This window comes from Lissotriton vulgaris, unplaced genomic scaffold, assembly GCF_964263255.1.
Source record: "Lissotriton vulgaris unplaced genomic scaffold, aLisVul1.2 SCAFFOLD_1221, whole genome shotgun sequence".
Lineage (NCBI taxonomy): Eukaryota > Metazoa > Chordata > Amphibia > Caudata > Salamandridae > Lissotriton > Lissotriton vulgaris.
This window is the reverse complement of record NW_028246228.1, coordinates 298,148-317,191: the sequence shown is the minus strand read 5'-3', so window position 1 is coordinate 317,191 and position 19,044 is coordinate 298,148. Positions and strand designations below refer to the sequence as shown.

At 49.6% G+C, this 19,044-nt stretch overlaps 1 protein-coding gene across 1 annotated transcript in view; it reads right to left on the bottom strand.

Annotated features, from left to right (window-relative positions):
- The window catches only part of LOC147666024 (methylthioribulose-1-phosphate dehydratase-like), a 266,831-nt gene that overhangs the window by 12,006 nt on the left and 235,781 nt on the right, over positions 1-19,044 (bottom strand). Inside the window, exon 14 of the mRNA XM_086949317.1 lies at positions 10,404-10,571. Coding sequence (XP_086805443.1) covers positions 10,404-10,571 — 168 coding nt within the window. The remainder of the gene's footprint in view (positions 1-10,403; positions 10,572-19,044) is intronic.

Below are 19,044 nucleotides of genomic sequence, written 5' to 3'. Positions count from 1 at the left end.
GCGTGTGCAGAGTGTGAACTCATACGCGAGATGCGTAACAAAGTCAATGGACAGTACAAATTACGAAAAGGTAAGTATTAGACAGTTCCGACTAGCTAGGACTAAAACGACTGGAAATCTGGACACTAGGAGGGTCAATCTACCCTTGAGCACCGAAATGCTCTTGTTACCTCACCCACGAGCTGCGGGTGCATAGGTGTCAAAGTGTGTCAGGTTTCCACGTTGAAGTCTATGGGGCCTTGAAGAAAGATGCTGCAGGCGACCAGGAGGAAGCTGTCCGGAGTGATCCAAGGGTGGATCAAGGAAGATGAAAACCTGAAAGCAGAGGAGACAATGTTCAAAGTCACTAGCCAGTGACTGGACTGGGACCAGGAAGGAACCAGACGCTGTCGTCGCGATCAGGTGAAGAGTGGACGCTAGACTCTGCACCACGTGGACCAGGAGGTGTCTTTGACGACCAAGATGGAGGCACGAGCTGTCCCACGCAGGCTCTCGCTGTCGGCGGTGTTGGTTCTGGATTTGGTGTCAACAGGCCTTGGCAAAGGCAACCCACGCGGTGAGTGGAGATGGCGTCTGGTGCGGACCAGGAGGGTCTGGGGTGCTTCTCCTTTGCAGGGATGCAAGGGCCAGTCTGGAGCAACCAGACCAGCGGTGTAGATTTCAAGCATCGTCGTCTAGGAGGCCACTATACAGCCGGCAACTGACCAGACAACGCGTCGAGCAGCAATCAGGCAAAAGGGCCCCACGCAGATCTCGTGGATGCTGGAGGGCTGATCTTCTGTGCAGGAGCTGCTCGGGGCTGGGGCTTCTCAATCCCCAAAGAAGTTTGTAGAGAATGACTCCGAAGTCGTGCTGGAAGCAAAGTGCAGTTTCTTCAAGATGACCGGTCCCACGTGTCTCGTCGCACCCACGGATCACAGCTGTGCTGCAGATGTGAGTTGAGGTCGGAGAGGTATGGAAGTCCGGGTCTCGCCGGGCTCTTAAGTCTGGATCCACCATGGAAGACGACAAAGTGCATCACTGGAACGCTTGATGGTGCCTGCTTGGACAGGGTGGTCACTCCTTGGCCACACAGGAGATTTCTTCAGTCTTCTGTGGAGCAGAACGTCGAAGTCCAGAATTTCTTCTTGTACAGTTTCAATTCAGGATAATCTAATTTGGAATGGGCCCAGCTCCTACCTTTATTCTCCTAAAGGGGGCTGTACTATCACTAGGTCTCTCCTATGGGTGGGACCAGGAAGGGGGGTGGTTACACCCCCTATCCTTTGTCCGGTTTCGCGCTGGGGCTGGAGTGCCCTAGCAACTGGTTTGAGCCGGTGTATGCACTGGGCAGCTTGTGTGCCCCAGGCATGTCTCATTCCTTTCAGGCCTGTCCTACCCAATACACAAAATCCTGTCTGGGGTGGTGCTAGCACCTCCCAAGGCAGGAAACCCTTTGTCCAGGCCTCCCTCGCTGGAAGGACTCCCAGCAGCAGGAGGTCAGACTTGTGTCTGTGGTGGCAGCATCCATTTTGTGATGCTGAGGCTCGAGTTCACTTTAACCGGGGTTCACAGTTACATACACGTCATGTCCCTCTAAAAGGGTGGAATGGTACCCCCGTCGCCAGAACTGGCTAGGGGGTAGTATTCAAATTCGTATGACACCTTACTCGACATGTTTTGATAATGCTATGCCAAAGTTAGCAATAACTGCGAGGATTATAATGCACTTAAGAGTATATGGTATAGCGGTATCATGGAAACAGCTAAAGGACTTGGTTCCGAAAGCTGCAGACAGGCTCAGCTCATGCCAGAGCACTATCTCTCATAATTCCAAGCACTCTGCCTCCAGGATTGTTAAGGCCTGCCATAGGAGTGACTTATAGGAGTATATGTGCCCATTTTAGGTTTAGATATAGGTATACTATATCTAAAGCAAAGGGTCATTACACCACCTTGCCCCAGCTGATTGATCAGCCTGTTGTGTCAGATTTGGATGGCCAGCCAGGGGTGGCATAATATATGCTGCAGCCCCTGATAGGCCTTTGGTTCACTTATGCCCTGTGTACCTCTGGTACACTGTACAAGGACTTACATTGAGACCCAATACCAATTGGTAAATGCACCTAAAGTACATGGATGTCAATTTAGAGAGAGAACAGCTAGGCAGTGGGTCTGATTAGCAGGCCCACAGCCAGGGAAAGTCGTAAACCAGTAAAGCAAAAAGCAAAAATATGGGGTGACCATAGGATTGCAGACCCTACTCTCCTACATAGCCCCCCCCAACCCCCCCCAAACATAGGGACATTAAACTGACCTTGGCCAGGTGAGTCTTCCTGTTCTAAGTGGAAATACCTGGAGAGACCATCTGCGTTGCCATGGTCAGTCCCTGTTCTGTGCTCCACTGTAAAGTCCATCCCCTGTAGGGAAATGAACCACCTAAGAAGTTTGGGGTTTTCACCCTTCATTTGATTTAGCCACAAGAGGAGCTTATGGTCTGTCTGAATCTTGAAGTGAGTTACAAATAAGTATGGCCTCAACTTCTTCAGGGCCCAAACCACAGCAAAAGCCTCCCTCTCAATAGCTGACCAAAGTTTCTCTCTAGGGGTCAGCCTTCTACTTATAAAAGCAATGGGCTGGTCATGACCATCATTATTCAGTTGAGATAGAACAGCTACCACACCCAACTCAGAAGCATCTGTTTGTACAATGAAAGTTTTGGAGTAGTCTGGACTCTTGAGAATAGGTGCAGTGCACATGGCCGGCTTTTGGTCATCAAATGCCTTTTGACAGCTAACTGTCCCCTGAACTTTCTTTGGCATTTTCTTACTTGTCAGGTCATTAAGAGGGGTCACAATTGTCCCATAATTTCTGACAAATTTCCTGTAGAACCAGACAGGCCCAAGAAAGCTCTGACCTGTGTCTGGGTAGTTGGAGGAGCCCAGTCCTTTATGGCCTCTAACTTGCTCTCCAAGGGTTGAACCTGGCCTCCACCTACAAGGTGGCCCAGGTACACAACCTGACTCTGCCCTATCTGCCACTTAGTAGCTTTGATAGTGAGGCCTGCCTTTTGCAGAGCCTCCAAAACTTTCCCCAGGTGGATCAGGTGATCCTCCCAGGTGGAGCTAAAGACAGCAATATCATCTAGATATGCTGCACAAAAGTCATCCAACCCAGTGAGAACTTGGTTCACCAACCTTTGAAAAGTGGCAGGTGCATTTTTCAAACCAAAGGGCATCACCACAAATTGGTAATGACCTCCTGGGGTAGAAAATGCTGTTTTGGCCTTGGCATCCTCAGCTAACCTGTTCTGCCAATAACCACCTGTTAGGTCAAATGTACTCAAGAATTTGGCAGAAGCCAATTTATCTATGAGTTCATATGCTCTGGGTATTGGATGGGCATCTGTCTTAGTGACAGCATTGAGACCCCTGTAGTCTACACAAAACCTCATCTCTCTCTTACCATCCTATGTGTGAGGTTTTGGCACTAGAACTACAGGACTAGCCTAAGAGCTCTCTGAGGGTTCAATGATTCCCAATTCCAACATCGTTTGTACTTCTTTCTTTATGCAGTCTCTGACGTAGTCAGGTTGCCTGTATATTTTACTCTTTATAGGCAGACTGTCACCAGTGTCCACCTCATGGTTGCACCAGTTTGTCTGACTGGGGGTCAGAGAGAACATTTGTCTAAAGGATTGAAGAACCTGTTTGCAATCCTTTTGCTGATGTTCAGAGAGGCTGTCAGAAAAGACCACACCATCTACTGATCCATCATCAGGGTTCTGAGTGAGCAGGTCTGGGAGAGGGTCACTCTCTTCCTCCTGTCCCTCATCTGTGGCCATGAGCAAGCCCATGTCCTCCCTGTCAACAAATACCTTGAGCCTGTTCACATGAAGTACCCTGTGAGGGCTCCTGGGAGTTCCAAGGTCTACCAGGTAGGTGACCTCTCCCGTTTGTTTAATGATGGTATGGGGTCCAGACCATTTGTCTTGGAGAGCTGCTGGGGCCACTGGCTCCAACACCCACACCTTCTGTCCAGGCTGGTAAACAGTCAGGACAGCCCTTTGGTCATGCCAAGCTTTTTGAAGTTCTTGGCTGGCCTCAGGGGGTTTAGATGCCTTCTCCATGTACTCTGCCATCCTGGAGCAGAGACCAAGAACATAGTCCACTATGTCAAGTTTAGGCTTTTTGAGAGGTTACTTCCATCCTTCCTTCACAAGACATAGGTGTCCCCTTACAGGATGCCCAAATAGTAGCTCAAAAGGGCTGTAACCAACCCCTTTCTGTGGGACCTTTCTGTAAGCAAACAGAAGGCAGGGTAGAAGGATGTCCCATCTTTGCCTAAGCTTTTCAGGTAACCCTTTTATCATCCCTTTTAGGGTCTTGTTGAATCTCTCCGCAAGCCCATTGCACTGTGGATGATAGGGGGTGGTGAATTTGTAATTTACACCACACTCCTTCCACATTGCAGTCAAGTATCCTGACATAAAGTTTGCACCTCTGTCAGAGACAACCTCCGTAGGAAACCCCACTCAGGAGAAAACTACAAGTAGGGCCCTGGCCACAACAGGAGCTGTAGTGGTACTAAGGGGAATAGCTTCTGGATACCTAGTGGCATGATCCACTACCACTAGTATAAATCTGTGCCCAGATGCTGTTGGGGGGTCCATTGGCCCAACACTGTCAATACATACTCTTTCAAAGGGTACCCCCACCACAGGTAGTGGTATAAGGGGGGCCTTTGTTGTGCCACCTGATTTGCCACTGGCTAGACAAGTGACACATGAGCGACAAAACTCTGGTGTCTTCAGACATATGAGGCCAGTGAAAGTGAGGGACAAGTCTTTCCCAAGTCCCTTGTTCTGGCTTAAGTGACCTGCAAGGGGAATCTCATGGGCTAAGGTAAGAAGGAAACCTCTCAGAGACAAGGGGATAACCAGCCTCATGGTAGTACCAGGCTTGGGGTCTCTTGCCTCAGAGTATAGGAGTCCATCATCCCAGTACACCTTGTGGGTACCTGTAGCATTACCCGCAGCCTCAGCAGCAGCCTGCTGTCTGAGGGGTTCAAGAGAGGAACAGTGTAACTGTGCCTGCCTCAGGTCTGCCCTGGAAGGTCCCCCTGTCCCAAGAAACTCAATCTGGTCAGGTTCAAGCTCTTCTAGGACAGTTCCTTCTGGGGTCTTTGGGTCAGTCTCCTGAGAGGGCTGATCCTCACTTTGAGGCAGGGGGGATAGCACTGCCTTAACCCTACTGCTCTTTCTCTTCGGTAGTGTCTGGTCCATTGTTCCAGGATCCAGCACTTGTTCAGCTGGGCATTTCTTGGCCTGTGACCTGGTCAAAGCAAGGACATGTGCTGACAAACCTAACATCTCCACATGAGTCCTATACTCCACTTCTGACCATAAAAAGGATTCCAAATCATTGCCCAACAGAGAGTCCACTGGGAAGTCTGAACTAACTACAACCCTTTTGAGGCCAGTTACCCCTCCCCAGGAGAAGTTAACAACTGCCATACTGTGATTGGTAGTGACATTGCTAGCATTGGTCACTAGGTAGTCTGAACCGAGTACTACCTGATCAGGGTCCACAAAGTTTGGTGTCACCATAGTGACACTAGCACAAGTGTCCCTGTAGGCCTGAGCCATTTTTCCATTAATTAAAGGCGTTTGCCTGTATTTGCCCAGTGTACTGGGACTTACAGTAGGGGTCAAATCCATGGCCCCACTACAAAAAAGAACAGCCTGAGTAGGTATCCTGACTAAGTCAGAACCCACCTCAGTTCCCAGGGTTAACCCAACTATAGCCTTGGGGGGTGCACTACCACTACTAACTGTACTAGGGGGTGCAGGTGCCTTAGGGGCAGTAGTGGTAGGAGCTGTGCCTTTCTTGGTGCACTCACTAAACCATCGAGTCTTACTTTTACAGTATTGGCACCATGGTTTTCTTGGAACATCAGTCTTCTTCTTTTGGGAATTCTGGGACACACTCTCCTTAGATTGTTGGGGCCCTGTTGAAGCCTTCTGGTCATTTTGTTTGTTCTCATTATTACCCCTCTGGTCTGCTTTCTTCTGGCCACCACCCTGGTTCTGGTTCTGCTGTTTGACCCTTGTCCTGATCCATCTGTCTGCCTTCTTTCCCAATTCTTGGGGAGAGGTCAGATCTCCGTCAATAAGGTGCTGATGCAACAACTGGTTCTGACAGTTATTTAAGATTTGCTCTCTAATAATTAGATTATACAATCCTGTGTAATCAGTAACTTTACTTCCCAGTAGCCAGCCTTCCAAAGCCTTAGTGGCATAATCAACAAAGTCAGTCCAATCCTGAGACTGAGTTTTCTGGGTGTCTCTGAACATCAACCTGTACTGTTCAGTTGTTAAGCCAAACCCATCAACCAGTGCATTTTTCAGGACTTGGTAATCATTAGCATCCTCAGCTCTAACAGTGAGGAGCTTATCTCTACCTTTACCTTCAAAGGAGAGCCACAGAATAGCTGCCCACTGACTCTGTACAGTGCAGGCCCTCTCCAAAGCAGCCATCCATTTGTGGATGTCATCTCCTACCTTATAGGAGGGCACTATTTTACTCAGGTGTCTATTATCAAAACTCCTGTCTTTATCTCTAGTGATAATGCTGCCACCAGTGGGTTCTAACCCACTCAATTTCTGCTCTCAGGCAAAGGCAAGTTTTTCTTTGGCAAGGGCAAGTTCTTCCCTGTGGATCCTCAGATAGACTTCCTTCATGTTTGCTTCATGTTCTCTTCTCTGAGGGGAAGTCTTCCCTCTCTGAGAAGATGCATGAGAGACATGGGAGTGAACAGATCTGTTAGAGCCTCTGGAGTGAGACCTAGCTCGTCTGTTCCCAATGTTAGGCCTGCTTGTGGACAGGACTGGGGCTCCCCAGTACCATCCCCATGTAGGCTTAAGTTGGCCCTGGTAAGTCTACTGACTAAAGGTTGGCCATTGTCTACCTCCTCCTCAGATGAGTTCCCATCTACCCCACCATCTACATCTTCTGTTTCAGGGAGGTTAGACTCAGGGTCACCTTCTAAGGTGGGCATGCTTCCATCTGTAGGATCAGAGGGGCCTGGGTTAGATGCCCTTCTAGCATCATATGTCTCTAAGAGACCTATCTGAAAAGGAAGGGTAGGGTTACAACCCTGTTTCAGTTTCCTGGAGGTACACAATGGTCTCATCTCCTGGAAGCTGAGTGCTGCATATCTTGAAATGACCTGTGGAGGGTCACTAGCCACAAGGGGAGCCAATGTGTTCTCTCCTGTGGTAGACATGCTTTCTAGTGAGGTGTAAGTGGTGCACTTACCTACAATATGGGTTTTCCTACTGATCCCTTGCTAAGAGTTGTAGTCAGGGTGTGCTACTCCCTTTCTACTACAACAGCTGGTTCAGTAGAACTCAGTATTTCTAAACTTGTTATATGTACCTATGGTACCTTATGTGATCTTTCAAATGAGATCTCAAGATTATATTTGGTAAAAACAACAGCAAGCTCAAATCCCAACCGCTGCACACCAATGTGAGTAGTTGGCCTGATATATGATGCTCACTAGTTCTAGTGATCACCTTGTATCAGTCCAAACAACCCTTATGGTGATTGGTTGTAAGTCAACCTTATAGACCAGCTATCCTAATGGTAGCACGGACAAAGCAGTCTTAGGCTAAACTCTTTTGGCATGTGAAGCCAGCTGTTTTACCACATATAACCCCTTGAATACCAAGTAAAAGGACACCACACTAGTTGTTATGAAAATAAACAATATATTTATTAATAACAAACAACTCTGAACTCTTTATGAGATCAGAGGGTTAAGCACATGACAAGACTCTTAGGAAAAAAAACGTTTAAGTTGCACGAATTACAATGGTGCACTAGGGGCACGTCAAACCATATACTAAGTAAGTGGGTTGAGAAAGTCGATAGAAGGAATGGAGCTGTCCAGAGGCTGTAGGATCGCTGGGACTACAGTATCCTAACTTTAGGTAAGTAATAGGAGGCGCACGGGACGAGTTGGCAGAGTGTGAACTCACACGCGAGATGCGTAACAAAGTCAATGGACAGTACAAATTACGAAAAGGTAAGTATTAGAGAGTTCCGACTAGCTAGGACTAAAACGACTGGAAATCTGGACACTAGGAGGGTCAATCTACCCTTGAGCACCAAAATGCTCTTGTTACCTCACCCACGGGCTGCGGGTGCATAGGTCTCAAAGTGTGTCGGGTTTCCGCGTTGAAGTCTATGGAGCCTTGAAGAATAGATGCTGCAGGCGACCAGGAGGAGGCTGTCCGGAGTGATCCACGGGTGGATTAAGGAAGATGAAGACCTGAAAGCAGAGGGGACAATGTTCAGAGTCATTAGCCAGTGACTGGAGTGGAACCAGATGCTGTTGTCGCTATCAGGTGAAGAGTGGATGCTTGACTCTGCAGCCACGTGAACCAGGAGGTGTCTTCGACGACCAGGATGGAGGCACGAGCTGTCCCACGCAGACTCTCGCTGTCGGCGGTGTTGGTTCCGGATTCGGCGTCAACAGGCCTTTGCAAAGGCAACCCACGCGGTGAGTGGAGATGGAGTCTGGTGCGGACCAGGAGGGTGCTTCTCCTTTGCAGGGAAGCATGGGCCAGTCTGGAGCAACCAGACCAGCGGTGTGGATTTCAAGCATCGTCATCTAGGAGGCCACTAGCCAGCCGGCAAGTGACCAGACAACGCGTCGAGCAGCAATCAAGCAAAAGGGCCCCACGCAGATCTTGTGGATGCTGGAGGGCTGATCTTCTGTGCAGGAGCTGCTCGAGGCTGGGGCTTCTCAATCCCCAAAGCACTTAGTTGAGGATGCCTCTGAAGTTGTGCTGGAAGCGAAGTGCAGTTTCTTCAAGATGGCCGGTCCCACGTGTCTCGTCGCACCCACGGATCTCGGCTGTGCTGCAGATGTGAGTTGAGGTCGGAGAGGTCTGGAAGTCCGGGTCTCGTCGGGCTCTGAAGTCTGGATCCACCAGGGAAGACGATAAAGTGAACCGTGAACGCTTGATGGTGCCTGGTTGTGTAGGGTGGTCACTCCTTGGCCACAAGGGAGATTTCTTCAGTCTTCTGTGGAGCAGAAAGTCGAAGTCCAGAGTTTCTTCTAGTAAAGTTTCAATTCAGGATAATCTAATTTGGAATGGGCCCAGCTCCTACCTTTATTCCCCTATGGGTGGGATCAGGAAGGGGGATGGTTACACCCCCTATCCTCTGTCCGGTTTCGCGCCAAAGCTGGGGCTGGAGTGCCCCAGCAACTGGTTTGAGCCGGTGTATGCACAGGGCACCTTGTGTGCCCCAGGCATGTCTCATTCCTTTCAGGCCTGTCCTATCCAATACACAAAATCCTGTCCGGGGTGGTGCTAGCACCTCCCATGGCAGGAAAGCCTTTGTCCAGGCCTCCCTCGCTGGAAGGACTCCCAGCAGCAGGAGATCAGACTTGTGTCTGTGGTGGCAGCATCCATTTTGTGATGCTGAGGCTCGAGTTAACTTTTACCGGGGTTCACAGTTACATACATGTCGTGTCTCTCTAAAAGGGTGGAATACTACCCCCGTCGCCAGAACTGGTGAGGGGGTAGTATTCCAATTCGTATGACACCTTACTCGACATGTTTTGATAATGCTATGCCAAAGTTAGCAATAACCGCGAGGATTATAATTCACTTAAGAGTATATGGTATAGTGTTATCATGGAAACAGCTAAAGGACTTGGTTCCGAAATCTGCAGACAGGCTCAGCTCATGCCAGAGCACTATCTCACATAATTCCAAGCACTCTGCCTCCAGGATTGTTAAGGCCTGCCATAGGAGTGACTAATAGGAGTATATGTGTCCATTTTAGGTTTATATATAGGTATACTATATCTAAAGCAAAGGGTGATTACACCACCTTGATTGATCAGCCAATTGTGTCAGATTTGGAAGGCCAGCCAGGGGTGGCATAATACATGCTGCAGCCCCTGGTAGGCCTTGGGTTCACTAATACCCTGGGTACCTATGGTACACTGTACAAGGACTTACAAGAGTGACTCAATACCAATTGGTAAATGCACCTACAGTACATGGATGTCAATTTAAAGAGAGAACAGCTAGGCAGTGAGTCTGATTAGCAGGCCCACAGCCAGGGAAAGTCGTAAACCAGTAAAGCAAAAATCTGGAGTGACCATAGGATTGCAGACCCTAGTAGCAGTGTAAACTACATCTCAAATGTTTATGCTTAGCACTGATGAATGAGCTTAAATTGAGGGGTTAAGGTGTTCAATCTTGGACACGTGGGTGTGAAGTTTTAGGCTCTGATGTTTTGATTTGTGGTTACTACTAAGGTGACCGTCCTACTCAGAACCAAGCTTGCTTCCCACTCTTATTTACTACACTGGCATTCTCTCTAATACAGGATACTCACATGATTTTGGCTTTCTCCCAAGTGTCTCCCCAAACATAGATTCCATGCCGGCGGACTAAGACAGCGCAAGAGTCGGGATAGTCGTTCATTGCTTGTACCATCCGAAACTTCAGATCTTTCTCTTCCGGTGTATTTTCAATAATTGGGACCACCAACAGGTCATCATACCTAAAAGAAAAATAGAACTTTATGATCAATGCAAAAGGCGAACATTTAGAACACTGGGAGGGGGTGAGGAGAAGAGAGAGACACTACTTTATTATTTACATTATGTTTTTTCAACCCATCATACATCATTATTACAATTAAATTCACATACATCTCTCTATGTGTAAGATTACAGGGCATACACATCCATGATCACCTCATGTTAAAGGAGTGAGATGGAGTAGTTTCTTACCTGTAACTCCAGTTCTGTAGTAGGGGTATCTCTGTTATAGTCATAATCTAGTGAATAGTCCCGCCCATGTGCGTGGACCCCGGAGCAATCAAAAATAATCTCTTAAGCGGTCTTCTTTGCAGTCCTGCAAAGACCCTTAAGTGAAAATCAAGACAAATAATGCAGCCTAACACTTCCAAGGCTGCAAAGGCCACCACTTCATCTAAACAGTGAAAAGGATAGCCAACAATGTCAGCTTTTACACATTTTACCAAGTTTCCCTCATAGAGAAAACTCCCCTTCACCAAAATCCTTGAAATGATAGAGAGGAAGGGTTGGACAGACAAGCCCCCATAGGCTGCCATTATGTGTCTGGAAAAGGGATACCGTGCCTTTAACACCTTGGCTGCTATGGCTTTTCCCCTCCTGTGCTGGGAGGCTTTGAACTCTATTGTTTCATGACGAGCTCAGCTCATCATAAGCACAGCCCAACCGTGCCTCATTACGAGCTGAGCTCGTCATGAGCATCGAAGGGGTTAAGGAACTCCCCAGAGACGGAGTAGTTTCTGTCCTGTAACTCCATTTCTGTAGTAGGGGTATCTCTGTTATAGTCATAATCTAGTGAATAGTCCCGCCCATGTGCGTGGACCCCGGCAATCAAACCCTTTGTTGTGCGTCAGGTTTCAGCGACGTGAGGAGGAGCCAGGCGTGTCGTCGCTGGTTAATCCCATGGCAGAAGCCATGCGCGCCAGGAGGGAAGAATCGACTGCAGAACTGATGACCTGATTCACCACCAACATCCCCTCATTTAACACCTCCTGGAAATCTTCTCTTGTCACGAGGCAGGTGTTCTATAAACTGCCGGAGGGATTCCCAGAGGGCACGGTCATAGCGCCCCAACAAGGCCGTGGCACTCACAGCCTTCATGGAGGTCGCCAACGTCCCACAAACCTTCCTACCAGCCGAATCCAGCCATCGAGATTCTTTATCTGGTGGGACTGTGGTGGACGGAGTGGTGGCATGCTGTTTACGAGCCGTCGTCACTATCACAGAGTCTGGAGGGGGTTCCACTCTAAGAAAAGCTGGATCAGAATCGGGAGCCCGGTATTTTTTCTGTTGTCTCGAGGGGGCCGCCTTAGTCACCGCCGGCGTGAGAAAAAGGTCCATGGCCGGATCCTCCAGGCCCGGTACCAGTGGCAATAATGGACGAGACAGATGTTTCTGGTGCAGTGTCTCGAGGATTACCGATGTCTTGGGCCCCAGATCGTCAACCGGTGACACCCTTGTCTCCGGTGATTCCGACAAAGTCGGAGAGTAGTCCCTGGTCCCTGAGGACCTCGTATGAGAACGAGACCTGCGCCTCCTGTGGCGTCGTCTCGACCGCGTGGATGACTTGTTGCGCGATCGTTCCCTCCGTTGAACGCCGCCTCCGCGACGCCAAACGCTTCTTCCTCGTCGCCGAACGCCACCTCCGCGACGTCGAACGTTCAGTCCTCGACGATGAGCATTGACTCCTCCTTGACGCTGACCGCTTTCTCGAGGTCCTCGAAGTCGAGGATCCTCTCGACGCCGACCGTCTACTCGACGGCGACCGGCGGTGTCGCCTCGACGGCGAGCGCCGACGCCTGTCGCTCTTTCTTCGACGCCGATAGCTCGACGCTGACGTCGACGACATAGAAGCAGTCGACGGTGGGCTCGACGGCGGCCTACCCAGGCCCTTCGACGTCGATCCTTCACGCCATCTCGACCCGGAGCCCCGGGGAGATGGGGAACACACCGTCGTCATCCCTCTCGAAGGTGCCGTTGATGCAATCGACGCCGACTGAGATCAGGACCGTTTGCTGGGCTTCCTGCCTCTGGGGAGCCCCCTAGAGGCCTCAGCAGAGGGAGCCTTCCCAGCCTGCCCAGACCCACCTGCAGCCCGCAGTCGTCTCTCCTCTAGGCCTTAAAGCCTAATCTTCAGCCTTTCCCTCAGGGTCCTTGCTGAAAGGTACTGGCAGATGTCACATTCTTCAAGGACATGTGCTTCAGCGAGACAGATAATGCAGACGTCGTGTGGATCAGTCTTGGACTTCTTCCTTCCACTTGCTGGGCACTTGTCGAAAAGAGCAGGCATTTTAGAGCCCTAAAAAGCCTGAACAAATACACAGGAGTGAAGGGAAACACCAAGTACAGTAACTGATAATACTTTAAACCAAAAAGTGCACAAAAATCCAATAAACCTTTGAAAAAGGGAGAGCTCAATGCACCAGGGTCCTGTAGCAGGAGCCGGAAAAAAGAACTAAGTAAAAGGGACCTGCTGTGCATTCTGGAATACTGGGAGAAGTTCTGGAAAGTTCTCTTAAAGGCACAGTATCCTATTTAAGCCACATAATGGCAGCCTATTGGGCTTGTCTGTCCATGCCTTCCTCTCTATCATTCCAGAGGCTTTTAAAGGTAGAGGCAAGTTTCTCTACGGAAAAAACTGGGCAGGCTGTGATGTGTGTGTGGGTTTTTTTTTGGTGGAATTTCTAGTTGAAGTACTGGACAGTGTAGCCTGTGGATATAGGCTGCATTATTTGTCTTTAAATTCTTTCTTAAGTGTCTTTGCAGTTCTGCATTTTTTGACAACTTAAGAGACTATTTTTGATTGCTCCGGGGTCCCCGCACATGGGTGGGACTATTCACTAGATTATGACTATACACAGAGATCCCCTACTACAGAACCTCAGTATCCCAGGATGCACAGCCAAAGTCCTGTTACTTTCAGGTTTTTTTCCCGGCTACGGCTAGCAGGACCCTGGAGCATTGGGCTCTCCCTTTTTGGGTATTTCTTCATTTTTTGGCACTTTTCAAGTGTTTTGAGTGTTTCACTCGATGTCTGGGGTCTTCCTTTTCCTTTGATGTGTTTTTCAGCCAGTTTTGCCCACTCCTTCAGTCGAATATGCCAGCTTTATTCTACAAGTGCCCTAAGTGTGCCAGAAAGAAGGCTAAATCTGACCACCACAGAGTATGCATACTCTGTCTCCCTTCCTTCCATGTCCCTGAAGCCTGTGAGATTTGTCAATCTTTTTCCAGGAGGACCCTGCGTGACAGGGAGAAGATTTGTCTCCAAGGCCTGGAGCAGAGGAGACATCAGGAACCAGGTGGGTCTGGGCATGGAGGGACTCAGGCATCGTCCTCTGCCTGTGCTTCGGCCTCTGGGGGCTCCCCAGTCAAGAAAAGGCCCAGAAAAGGCACCGGTCACGGTCGACGTCGATGGCTTCGACGTCGGCGTCGAAAGGCATGACCACTATCTGTTCCCTGTCGACCCAGGGCTCTGGGTCGAAGCGACGTAGACGTTCGACGTCGAGGGGAAGGACATCGAGACATCGGACGAGGTCGACGTTGAGGACTTCACCGGCGTCGACACATCATCGACGTCGAGAGAGTCTAGGTGGCACCGGCGCTCGCTGTTGAGGTCGACTCGATGTTCGATGTCAACGAAAGACAAGTCAGCGTCGAAGAGAAGAGAGTCGATGTTGAGGAGTTCATCGACGTCTAGACGATCGACGTTGAGAAGCAGAAAGGCGAAGAGATCGACGTCGAGAAAGGAAAAGTCGACGTCGAGGATGCATTCAAGGACCAGGACGATGTCCTCTGCCTCAGTAGTCAGCCTATCTTCTGTATAATACGAGCCCCCGGTCGCGGCGGCGCCGGCGCTCGGCTGAAAAGAGGTCTGCCTCCAGAGCATCCTCGTGAAGACCTGTGCAGAAGTAGAGAGTAGTTAGGTCTTCGGAATCCGAATATTCTCGTACCTATTCGCCTTCTAGGCCCAGGACGCCTACGCCACCACCATTGCCTCCGAGGAAGCCACCTCCGCTACCTCCCTTGCCTCCTCCTCTGACTTCTCTGCCTCCTCCGCTTCCACGACTGCCTCCTCCATCGCTCCCGCTCCTTCGGTCACCGCCTACAAGGCCTCTACAGCGTAGGACTCCGGTTCTGCCTCCAAAGCTCCCGCCTCCTGTACCACCAGTGGATCGCCCGAGGACTAGGAGGTCTAGATCACGGTCCAGAGGGAGACATCGACCGTCGGTCTACAACATGGTCCTGTCATCGTCACCGGGATAGGTCACGGTCCTATCATACGGACTCTTTAAGTGTCCCGAGATATTCTCCCACCTTATCAGATTTCCCCCATATGAGGGTGTCCCCGGTGGAGGACATCGTAACATTTCAGGAGGTGCTATTGAGAGGGGCAGCGAAGTTGGGGATCACTTTGTCGGTACCCACACCTTTTACATTGGTGATATTTGAAACCTTACACAAGCGGCATTTGTTTCGCCCCTTGTTGCCAGGACTGGAGGAACCGGCTTAGGAGCTTTTTCTGACTCCGGCCTCAGTGAAGTCAGCTCCATCCCGGCTGCAGAAGTAGTACAGGCCCCCGGATTCCGATCCGGCGTTCCTGAGATCAGATCCGGTACCAGATTCTGTTATCGTAACTGCTGCCAAGAAGCAGCATTCTACTACCCCGTCTTCTACGGTGCCGCCGGATAAGGAAAGCCAACAGATGGACTCAGCTGGACAGAAAGTCTCTGGGACTGCGGCCACCTCAATGAAAGTGGCAAGTGCCTCAGCGCTCTTGGGACGCTACGACCGATCCTTGTGGGAGTCCCTGCAGCAGTTCCTGGAGGTACTCCAGAGGGATAGGGGAGAAGACATCCAGGAGATTTTGAATGAGGACATGATGGTCTCCAATCAGGTCATCAGCACTGCGGCGGACGCCTCTCTCCTGGCGGCTCAGGATTACTGCTATGGCATCAATTTATGGCAACATGTGTGGTTGCGCCTTACATCTCTCAAACCAGAGGCGCAACAGAGTCGCTAATTTACCATTCTCTGGATCGGCTCTCTTTGGATCACATGCGGACGAGGAGATGGCCCGCATGAAGGCAGAGGTAGAGACACTTAAAGCTGTTGGTTTAGAAAAACAAAAAGAGCAGAGGTAGTCCTTCCGTCCGTTCCAGAGGCGGTATGGTTCGCAAAGACGAGGGCAGGGTCGTCAAGCTGGTCAACAGCAACAGCAGCAGCAGTACCAGCGGCAGCCATTCCAGAAGCGTCAGAGGGGCGGAGGCGGACAGCAGTCCTCCTCGGCGATCAAGGGCCCAGCCGGGTCTAAGCCCTGAGGTGCTACTTCCCCCTCTTCCGTTACCCGCTCCGGTAGGGGGAAGCATACAGAATTACTTGGCAGAGTGGAAAAAAATTACTCAGGACAAGTGGGTGCTGAATATTGTTTGCAATGGATACAGTCTTCGTTTCGTCAGCCCTCCTCCAGCTATTCTACCGGTTTGCTTGCAGTTCCAGCTGCTTGAGCTCCAAGCGGAGGCTGATACCCTATTAAGAAAAAGGGCGATAGAAGACGTTTCTTTGTCTCAAAGGGGAAAGGGTTTTTACTCCCGGTTCTTTCTGGTGTGCAGGAAGGACAAGAACGAGTTCAGGCCCATTCTGGATTTGTGACAAGCTAACAAATGGATTCGCAGGGAGAAGTTTCGCATATTGTCTCTGGTCCAGATTTATCCTCAGCTGCAAAGAGGAGACTGGCTTTGCGCAATAGATCTGCAAGATGACGACTTCCATGTGCCCATTGCACGAAAACATCGGAAGTTCCTGCGATTTCTGGTTGGCACAAATCACTATCAGTACACCGTACTACAGTTTGGACTGTAGTCTGCGCCCAGGACCTTTTTAAAGTGCATGGCAGAGGTAGCGGCTCACCTGAGAAAGAATAAGGTGTTTGTCTACCCATACCTGGACGCATGGTTGATCAAAGCCGCCACAATTGCACTTCAACAGGACGGCCGTTCTGTTGAGCCAGCTGGGGTTGCACATAAACATGTCAAAGTCTGTTCCGACTCCTGTCTAGTGCCTACAGTACTTGGGAGCCTCCATCTATACTCTTTCAGCAAGCGTGTCTCCTTCGGAGGAGCGACGCTTATCGATCCTTCGGAAAGCTCAGGCTCTCATGCGGTTCCATCTAAGACAGTGAAGACGGTGTCTTCTCTACTGGGGTCGATTGCCTCTTGCATCTTCCTCACGCCACACGCACGCCTCCACGTGAGGCCGCTGCAGGAATGTTTGGAAGATCAGTGGGACCAGAAGCGGGGGAGCTGCGATGACAGGATCCGGCTGTCCCTTCACGCTCAACAGTCCCTGAGATGGTGGTGCTCAGCAGAGAATCTCCTCAGAGGGGTTCCATTCCACATTCCCATTCAGACTATCGTCACAGATGCTTCTCTCCACGGCTAGGGAGTGCATTCGGACCATCTACAAATCCAGGGAACGTGGCCCCCGGCGGAATCCACGTATCACATCAATTTCCTGGAACTCAGAGCTGTTCACTTGGCACTGAAGGCCTTTCATCCGTACTTCCAGACCAACTCCTTGCTTGTACAGACGGACAATACGACCACAGTGTATTACCTCAACAAGCAGGGGGTTCGAGATCGCGCACACTGTCACAAGAAGCGCAGGCGATCTGGCACTGGCTGCTAACAGAGGACTGCCGATAACGGCTACCAATGGTGGTTCACGGACCTGCTTCACCGGTCTCTCCTCCCCCACCTGCGGCTCCTGAGATAGTACAATATGGACACCTGAATCTACCTGATGATTGCATGAATGTACTTAAGGAGGCTAAGCGACCTTCCACTAGGACTTCCTATGCCTGGAAGAGGTTCTGCATCTTGTACACTTCCAAGAATTATGATCCGACGACCTGCAAGGAAGATGTCATTATTCCATACTGTTTGCATTTAGCTCAGTCTGGACTTAATTTTCATTCGATTAAGGTTCACCTTGCAGCATTAACTACGTATAGGAAATGCCCTTCACAGACATCCTTCTTCCAGATCCCTGTGATTAAAGATTTTTTGGAAGGATTGAAGAAAGTGTTTCCTCCTGTTCGACGTCCTTCGCCATCATGGGAGCTGAATGTGGTGCTGTTCCGGTTGATGAAGGAGCTGTTTGAACCTACCCATAAGGTTTCTCTGTAGCATTTGTCATGGAAGGTGGCCTTCCTTGTGGCCATCACATCAAGTGAAATTCAGGCATTGTGTTTCCAAGAACCTTATACTGTATTTCATGCTGCTAAGGTTGTGATGAGTACTCACCCTAAGTTCCTTCCTAAGGTGATTTATGATTTCCATGGCAATCAGACTATAACGTTGCCTACGTTTTTTCAGAACCCTTCCACTCCAGCGGAGAGGTCTCTTCACTCCCTGGATGTCAGGAGAGTGTTGAAATTTTACTTGGATAAGACCAAGGATATTCGTAGGTCAGACCAATTGTTTGTCAATTATGTGTCGGTCAGGATTGGTCTTTCCACCTCGAAACAGTCCATTTCTAGATGGATTGTGTCCTGTATCCAGTTATGTTATCAGAAGGCTAACAAGACCTAGGGGGTAAGCCTAAGGCTCATTCTACCAGAGGTAGAGCGGCTACAATAGTTTTGCTATGTAATGTTCCCATTGCAGAGATCTGCAGGGCTACCACTTGGAAGTCGGTCCACACCTTTGCTAAGCATTACTGTCTGGACTTTGATGCCGGAACAGATGCTCAGGTTGGGCAGGCTTCATTGAGAAATCTGTTTGCACAATAGAGGTGTTGTGTGTTTTTTCTCCACCGCCGGACAGGTTTTTGAGATGGGCTTGTCATTCTATTCACTAGATTATGACTATATACAGAGATCCCCTACTACAGAAGGAGTAGTTTCTTACCTGTAATTCCAGTTCAGTAGTAGGGGTATCTCTGTTATAGTCATAAGCGCCCGCCCTCCTCTCCGGTGGAGAAAATGGTACTGTAATGTATGCTACAGGCCTTGCTTTATACACCTTCAGAAAGAACTGAAAGTAAAAGGACTTTGGCTGTGCATCCTGGGATACTGAAGGTCTCTGGAGAGTTCCTTAAAGGCACAGTGTCCCTTTTCCAGACACATAATGGCAGCCTCTGGGGGCTTGTCTATCCAAACCTTCCTCTCTATCATTTCAAGGATTTTGGTGAAGGGGAGTTTTCTTTATGAGAGCAACTTGGTAAAATGTGTAAAATCTGACATTGTTGGCTATTCTTTTCACTGTTTAGATGAAGTGGTGGCCTTTGTAGCCTTGGAAGTGTTAGGCTGCATTATTTGTCTTGATTTTCTCTTAAGTGTCTATGCTGGACTGCAAAGAAGACAGCTTAAGAGATTATTTTTGATTGCTCCGGGGTACCAGCACATGGGCGGAACTATTCACTAGATTATGACTATAC